This window comes from Anolis sagrei, chromosome 4, assembly GCF_037176765.1.
Source record: "Anolis sagrei isolate rAnoSag1 chromosome 4, rAnoSag1.mat, whole genome shotgun sequence".
NCBI lineage: Eukaryota > Metazoa > Chordata > Lepidosauria > Squamata > Dactyloidae > Anolis > Anolis sagrei.
The window spans coordinates 36,729,725-36,738,977 of record NC_090024.1 but is presented as its reverse complement, the minus strand read 5'-3'; the positions used below and the strand labels follow the sequence as shown (position 1 = coordinate 36,738,977).

The window sequence follows — 9,253 nt, the reverse complement described above, 5'->3', positions numbered from 1 at the left end:
TGTTCTGCCACTATTTCTAATGAACAAGTTTTTGCAGTGCAACAAAACACTGAAAAAAAGTGACAAATGTATACGGAAATCTGCCACAATGCTGAAAAAGCACAATTGTTTTAACATTAGCCATATATTCAGGTCTGGTCACAGGAATTCAGGGGTGCCCAGTACATAGTTGTATAAACACAGTACCAAATAGAAAATCACTTTTAATCATCAAATTGTCGCCTATCTTGAGTAATACTTTTTGTTTGCATTGGTAGTGTTCTAAAAATATTCAGCATGTACATTATCAACAACACAAAGGAAATGAGGTGTTTATACATTGGCCCCTGGAGGGAATACCAACATATGCAATCATGGTGATGGGAGAAAAAAAGTACAGGACTACTGGAGTATTTTGTCCAAGTCTGACAAGTGTCCACTATAAAATTAAAATTCTGAAACATTATTAGCTTTTGTTATATTTTCATTGGTATTGCAATAAAAAAATTAAACCTAGCCATACTTCTCTATTACTTCACCTGCATGGTGGACTAATAGACTCACAAAGGTATCCACTTGAGCTACAGCTGCCCTGTATGCCTGCCTATCTTAATGAACGTTGTTAAACTTGTCCCAGCTGCCATTTAGTTATGGCACCATATAGTGCCATATAGATGTGAGGCAGACAGAACTAGAGTGCATACAGCCACTGAAAGCAGCAAAGAAGGGCACAGAAGGCAATGGTATTGAAAAGAAAAGAAGGAGAGGTTCTCCAGATCTGATATGGTTAATGGACCACCAGTAAAGACAGGGCCTTACTTGGAATCATAGGAGATAAGCACCCCAGAAACTGGAATCTCTATGAATGATGCATTTCAGTCTTTTTAGGATAAAAATATGAGCCTGTAGTTCTCAAAGGGTCACCAATAACATAAACCATACTAGAATTACGTTTCTTTGCAACATCGTCACTTTAATTCACTGCATTGTTCTTCAGGGACTTGCTGCTTTCTATTAAGGTTTTAAAATATGCGATCCTGGTAGACCAATGGAAGGCCTAATCTGGTACAGCTCAAAGGGAAGAAAAATTAAAGATGGGTTTGGGGGGGGGGGGGGTGGATGGAGGAAATGAAACCAACATAAAGCTAAACCAATCAATAAAAAAGTACTATCTGAATACAGTAATGAATATAAATGTGTTAAAACATTGAGGACATAGCTCAGAACGGCTGTATAAAACACAAAATGAATGTATCATTAAGGCTGTTACTATATTGCAGATATTTTGGCCCCTTGTTTGTTGGAAAATGGCTGTCCAAACAGTCTGAGTTCCTGTGTGTCATCCTGGTCTCCCACTTGACAAAAATTAAATGTAGGAGTGTAGGACTATAAACGTAACTGACAGAAAGCAATCCTCTTTGGAGACAAAGCTGTTTTGGGTCTTCATACTTCCTGAAAGTTCCATTGTGATTGTTGTTTTATAGTTGCTGAATCTTTTCTTTCTTAAAAAAATTGATTACATTTTTCTTTAAAAAAAATCTCACACAAAATTCTTTCAAAGGGGAGCAGGCCTTAAGGGGGGAAGATAGAATTCCCCAACAGAAACACTGGAGATTCTTCTTGCTTTTATTGTTACACTTCCTCCTTATGAAAATCCTGATAGTTTTCCATTGGGTATTGAGCGTGCAGAGGAAAGGCTAGAACCAAATGGCAAAGAAAGACAAAGGACTGGAGGAACAGTAGATACTGTGTACGATGGAAGCTTCCCTCTGGAGTGAACTCTCACTCTTGTGCAGGGCAAGCAGCCCCCTGGGTTTTAAAAATCAGCCCTGGCTGAGGCGGACAGATGCCTGCTCCTAGGTAGGAAACCGCATAACAGCTCTTTTGTTGAATCTCAAGTTACCACAAACTCCTGGGAGAGAAAAATAGCCTACATCACACCCACTCTTGCATAGAGCGTTTGCAGTACAGTATGTGGCGGGGTGTTCCTTTCCTCTTGAACTGGAACACAGTGTAAACCAAAACAAGTAGGCACAGGGCCAGAATGCAAGGAATGACAATGGCTATGGCTTTCACAGTGCTAGCTGTGTTGTCCAGTTTGATGACAATGTCTACATCATCTTGTGGGCTATGTCGATCTTTGTCTCGGTCTGCTGGTCCATCACAGCCCATAAAATCCTTGAGGATGGATCTGGGATATCCAGGTTCCACCCTGAGCATCTGGTTGTTGAATTTCCAGTATTCTTTGCCTTTGTAAAAATATGTGAAGCCTGTGAAAGAAAAGTATAATTATTTCAACAGGTCAATCAATACATTTCTAATGTCAATAAATGTTGGGGAACCCTTGAAAATTAATGCTGAATAGGAGTGATTAAAACTGGGGTTGTAACATTAACAATATGTCTTCCAGAATGGTCCCGAGGTCCTTATTAGCTTCAGTTGTTGCAGAGATCCCATATCATCAATATATAATTGTGCATAGAAGGGGAAACATTATTGTGCTAATATTGGACAATACAGTAAGACCACCTTAATTATGTAACCCATATCCACAGCTTCACTTACCTGCTCTCTTTAGGAATTTGCTAGTGATTCTATAGTATGCTTTTGCCAGATGTTATCCTACAGTTGCCCTGGAGGATTAGCAAATTCCTTGGGAGGCTACCACTCTAGAAATTTCTAGGTACCCCAAAGACAAATCTATGGTATTTTAGGACCACATGTCAGGTAATTTAATATTAATCTATCATATTGGTGGTTTCAGGTAACTGTATCCATATGGTAACACATCCATTGTGGATACAGGGTCTTATTGTACAGAACAATGTCCTGCCAGACAAACATCTAGAAACCTCTTGAACTGATAAGAGCAAGAAAATTAAACGGCAGTTCAATTTAAAATACAATATTAAATATACACTAGTATTTCTTACTACTGGAGAAATATAAACCACAATACACCCAGCCACCCCATATTTAATGACATTCAAATAAAATAAATGTTCAGGTTTTGTCATGTGAAATACTAATCTAATAATGTCACTACAACTACCCACTACCCTTCTCTTCTTTATGTGTAGTTAATTTTACCTGCTGGGGTTTATTCTCGTGAGTGTCCTCCTAATTCAGCCACTTTGATTAATTTTAATTCCATTCGATTTCAGTAAGAAAACTGAAGCACAACTCTAGATAACTCATGTCCAACATATCTAATTCCTCTAACTTTGTAAAAGAACCAAGTCAAATAGAATGGAAATAATGGAAGAACTTAAGATCCTTATGCTCAGCCTGAGCCTAATTTGCTCAAAATGTCCCCATCCAACTGAGGAACATGGGTCAATTATACCAAATTACAGCACTGTGTTATGCCCATAGAAATTGTCCCCTTCTCTTGAGTTGTCTGGTCTGACTCTGTTCCCTGCTATTACTATGTCTTTGGGAGAAAGTGCTCCATGATGAGCTGTGCCAACAGAAAACAGGTGTACACAGCTTCATAGTTTCTGCAGGGAGCTAGAATTTGATCATCCAAAGACAATCCAGGGTAATTACAAATGCTGCCTAACTGCAGAAATGTTGCATCCCTGCCAAAACCTCCAAAGCTTTTTACTGGCCCACTGATGCAGTGTGGCACTGATGCAGTGTGAAGCAAACTTTCACAATGGGTAAATTCCCTCCCACTGTTCTTAAGGCCATGCAAACAGTATAAGCATTCTCCATCTTTAACATCACACATTTTGCCTCTAGCAGTCTTCCACATCATCAGGAAAAGAGAAGAATAAGAAAAGAGAACCAAACCTCAATTGAAATAGCCATATTATTGGCTGGAAAGAATAGACTAGATATTCAATGGTGCAAAAGAGATGGGTAGAAGCATATTTTGCAGCAGAATTGTGGAGGAAGAAATTCTGGTTTATCAGCTCTATTTCTATATTCAAAATATACACAATAGTCTTTGGAATTCACATTTGCCATTTTACAATAGGGAGAATTTAAACTGTAATGTTACAGAGTGAATCATGTTCCCACAGTTGAAATAAGAATCAGAGATATACTGAGGCAATGGAGAAGAACTGGGCAAAATTATAGAGTCAGAAATCTACTCTAATTCTAAATAAAATCTGTTGACAAATACAGAAAACAAAAAATATCCAGAGATCGCAAATGCTCAATATAAATTCCAGCTCTGAAGAAATGGCACACCAGGGATCGCAGAAACCCTAGGACCTTTGTATTAATCTCCCATGCAAGGAAAGTAATATTCAAAATTCAACAACAAAAAATCAACATATCTAGAGCAAAGAATGCCACATCTTCAATCTGGATTCAGGAATGAAGAGGCACTAGGGATCACACTGCAAACATAGATTGAATAATGGATTGCACTAAAAAAAATCAAAAGATAACCTGCTCATTCCTTATAGATTACAGCAAAGCCTTTGATTGTGTGTAGGTCATGAAAAACCTTGGACAGTGTTAAAGAAATAGATGTGTCACAACATTTGATTGTCTTTATAGGTGAACTGTACTCAGGACAAGAGGTTACCTTCAGGACAGAATACGAAAAAATTGAATATCTTCCAATTGACAAGTAGGTGATGCAACAATCATCATTCCATCTCACTTGCATACCGAAGATATCATCTTTAAAACAAGATGAGGCTCAATGGAAGAAGGTGTAAAAATTGGAGGAAGAAACATCAACAAAATAAGATATGCAGATATGCAAAAATAGAAACTATTTAGAATAACTACTGAAGAAAGTTAAGGAAAAAGTGCAAAAGAAGTTTTGCAACTGAACATTAAGATAACAAATAAATGGGTCCTAGAACAAATCAATCCTCTAAAATCTAAGGCAGTGTTTCTAAACCTTCCTAATGCCATGACCCCTTAATACAGTTCCTAATGTTGTCATGACCCCTAACCATAAAATTATTTTTGTTGCTACTTCATAACTGCAATTTTGCTACTGCTATGAATTGGAATGTAAATATCTGATATGCAGAATGTATTTTCATTCATGGACCAAATTTGGCACAAATACCTGATACGGCCAAATTTGAATACTGGTGGGTGGGGGTGGGGGATTGATTTTGTCATTTCGGAGTTGTAGTTGCTGGAATTTGTAGTTAACCTACAATCAAAGAGCATTCTGAACTCCACCAATGATGGAATTGAACCTGACTTGGCACACAGAATTCTCATGATCAACAGAAAATGCTGGAAGTGTTTGGTGGGCATTGACCTTGAGTTTTGGAGTTGTAGGTCACCTACATTCAGAGAGCACTGTGGACTCGCACAATGATGGATTTGGACCAAACTTGGCATGAATATTCAATATGCCCAAATGTGAACACTAGTGGAGTTTGGGGAAAATAAACCTTGACATTTGGGAGTTGTAGTTGCTGGGATTTATAGTTCACCTGCGATCAAAGAGCATTCTGAACCCCACCAATGATTGAATTGGGCCAGACTTCCCATGCAGAACCCCCATGCTTGAAGGGACTCACTCGTGCGAGCCTCCCTCCAGCCTCGCACGCTCTCCATTGCCTGCACATGCACACCAAACTGCCATGTGCCAAGCACACCTGCTTTCCCTTCCCCACTTGAAGAAACAGCCCTCCCCTTGGCTGAGAGGCCGGCTGAGAGGCCAGCCAATCACTGTAGAGGAGGGCTTTTGGTGGGAGGATTTGCCATCTGTTTCCAAAAAGGAAGAGAAGAGAAGCTGGAGAGATCTTCAGTTTTCTCTGCCAAAAGGATTCCTAAGACCATCAGAAATATAAGTTTTCTGATGGTTTTTAGGGATCCCTCTGAAACCTCCTTGGGACCCCCCCCCCCCGGGGTCCTGACCCCCAGGTTGAGAAACGCTGATCTGATATGACTCAACTGTGACTGCCATATATTAGATATATGAAAAAATGACTCGCTAGAAAAGATAATAATGTTTGATAAGATAGAAGGCAGTAGGAAAAGAGGAAAAGTGCATTACTGATTAATAGACTTAATCAAGAAAACCACAGCCCAGAGTATGAACGACCTGAGCAGGGCTGTTGATGACAGAGTGATTTGGAGATCTTTCATTAGTAGGATTGCTATAAATTGAAGTTAACTGATGGTAGACAACAACAATTCAAAAATTAACTATTTTATTTTTAACAAGCTCCTAATGTAGGATCTAGCCCCATGAAATATTTGTTAGAATTGAATGCCAAAGCTATAATAATGTTTTGATGCCATAGGATGTTTAATTAAAAGCAGCTCCAATTTCTTCCCTAAAGTAATCTGCTGAAATTTCAAGTGGAATTTTCATCCGAAGACTAGAAGGAAAATGGTTTCAGGCAAAATTTAATCAGAGTATTTTGAAAGTATTCTGTTTCTTATTTGTATTCTTGATAAATTCATTGTTTCTTCATGCATTTGCCAATATATCCATGCAGTTATCCTGACTATGGGGAGCAATTCACAGTACTGTTCCTGCAGGGTTCACCAGGCAACTTTCAATGCTCATTTCTTTTTTGCTTTGCCCAAGGATTTCTCACATGTAGCTTGAAGAGAAGCAATGACACCATTGCAAAGTCATTTAACTGCTTTTTGAAAGGTTTCTTTGTCAATATTTTAGTAATTGAAAATCTGTGCAATTCACTTTGACCAAAGAGCCACTTCACACAATTGCACAAGAAAAACACTTTCCATCTAGTATACTATTACGAATTCAAAATTTGATTTTAACAAAGCATGGGCTGACTATATGAAGATATTTACACCTATTTCCATTAATATGGATGTATAATGGGATATATTATCATATTTGTGAACTAGTATTTGATAGAAATATATGTAAAAATGTGATGCTGCCTGAACTACTACTTTGTTGAGAAGGAGGATGACTTTTCTCCAACTGGAATGGCCATTTCAGGAAAGTGCTGCCTTTGATGGATGCAACAGATCTGTGGAAGTGATTAAGCATATTCCTGACAAGAAAACGCCTTTACAGCAATTAGCTATTTTTTCCAAAAGAAAGGAATAACCATCCTTAACAAGTTGAAATGTCTCGTTTTTTCCCATGGAAATGAATATAGAATTGGAATAAATGTGTCATTGGGAGAAAGAGAAACAAAGAAAATCAATCTCTGATAAATCAATCACATATAAAGTTCAGGAGGCTGAGGGGAACTAAGTAGTCACATATCTTGGCATTTTTATTCTGTTATTAGACACTTGAACAAGTAAAGACTGCATCATTAAATTGTTAACAGCACAAGGGCAGTTAAGCATCAAACAATGTGGAAATCTTTGTGGCTGGGAAATGTGACTCATTGAGATTTTATTTAAATGTAAATTCTATCAGCTTCAGTCAACACAATGAATGAATGAATGAATGAATGAGAGGTGATGTGGAGGCTTGTGTGCTGATCCATTTTAGCTGTTTTCCTTTCGTCAACCTGGCTTCTTTGGGTGGGGTAACTGTGAGATTCATGCAACAATGCTACTTTATATGTCTTAAAGGAAGCTACATTGGGCCCTGTATCAACATGCTCCACTTCCATTATATACAATGGTCTAGCAAAATGATGTTTTTTAAATATAAAGTTGCAAAAACAAAATATGGCTTTTTTTTTGGGATGGTCAAATCTTTGTATTCATAATTTGTGAATACAGAGTGCTAACCATACAGTTCTAAATATATTTAAGTATTTTTATCTGTTTTTAATCATGTTACTATGTAAGCTGCCTTGAATTCCACCATGGGAGAAAAGTGGAACATGAAATAAATAAATAAATAAATAAATAAATAAATAAATAAATAAATAATAGTCTTGACTCAAGACAGCAAGCATAGTAAGAAAATGAGATATTGAAATTTTGGGTATATAGTCCTGCCAGGGTATTCTAGAGTTGTTTTTAGACATTTCTGATAACTACTCCTCTCCCTAAATAGCAACATACCATTTTCTTTGTGGATAAAGGCTCCCTGAGGTGATTCTGGGATACCTTTCCAAATTGTGATTGGTTTAGGGTAACCAGCATCCATAGTCCTTATATCTTCACTGTATCTCCAGTACCTACAAAAAAGAAAATGTGGTAAAAAATCTGCATTTATAAATAAACATTTTCGGTGCACTGTGTCAAATAATTAGGAACACCAGATCAGTTTCATGTAAGATATACTCACAGATAACAAAGACATTTAATTGGCTTGATGATTAGACAGCTGTTTCTAGTAAGTGTAGAAAAACAAAAGTTTGAAAACCAAACCAGTAAATCCCCTTTTCATGATCAGAACAACCCTGATGTCTAGTGGTACCACATGAGAACATATGTTATATGGAAATATCTATAGTAATGATTCAGTCAAGGTTTTAATTGCACACAAGCCAGTAAAGTCTGAGTAAAGGCTCCCAAGTCTATCTTAATTTTTCTCCTAGGTTATGCATTATAGGGTCCTTTGATTATCTAGTCAGACACTGTCTACTAAATAATTCAAGGTGCTACATTTTGTACACACAAATAAATGTTCACAATAAAAAAATCAGCAGTCTATAGATTTGGAATAATTAAGGCTGCAATCTTAAGTACCATGAAATACAGAAGAATCCACTTCACAATAATTATTACAGAATTGTACTGTTAGCACTCTAAAGCGTTGTAAAAATTCAAACCAAATGTTGTGCTTAGATGCAACACTAACCTAAGGTTTAGCACTACAAAAATATGCATAGCCTCCCCACATGGCTGCAAGCTGCCACATCTTTACTCTGCTAAAAGCAGAACTATATTGTAACCTATGTTGGGTAGCAAACACTGAGAGCAGGATAAATGTACAACCACATCTTATGAATACATTGAAAAGAAATAGCATCAGATAAGATCCCATTGGTTCAATTACTTAGTTGAATAGCACCAGCTAGTACAAGTCAAGATTTCATACTAGCAGAACATTGGGATTATAGTCTTTTAATTATAGTCTTTGAATTATAGTAATGGATGTTGCTCCCTCCTCTGTCAGACTGGACTTCCCTTTCCTGTGCTACATGAGCACCCCAATGCCTTACCTTCAGACTCCCTCCCCTTTAAATCCATTAATTATGAGATACTATTGTCTAGATGTTCTGGAAATGATGCACTTATTTTAATGTTTTAGAGTTTTAAAGTTTTAAATCTCTCAACCCTTAGACCTGATGTGTTTGTGCGGGACTGTGTCCCTCTTCTCATGAGCTGGTCATTGACCATAATAAAGTGAACTTGAACTTGAATTACTTAGTAGGGATAGGAAGTG

The 9,253-nt window shown here is 37.4% G+C and overlaps 1 protein-coding gene across 2 annotated transcripts in view; it reads right to left on the bottom strand.

Annotated features, from left to right (window-relative positions):
• Positions 1 to 931: 931 nt before the first annotated feature.
• Positions 932 to 9,253, bottom strand: part of MMP16 (matrix metallopeptidase 16) — a 205,380-nt gene continuing 197,058 nt past the window's right edge. For both annotated transcript variants that reach the window (XM_067467371.1, XM_060775571.2), the window contains 2 exons: positions 7,924 to 8,039; positions 932 to 2,249 (listed from right to left, as the gene is read on the bottom strand). In XM_067467371.1, the coding sequence (XP_067323472.1) occupies positions 1,915 to 2,249; positions 7,924 to 8,039 (451 nt within the window). In that variant the 3' untranslated portion in view covers positions 932 to 1,914. The remainder of the gene's footprint in view (positions 2,250 to 7,923; positions 8,040 to 9,253) is intronic.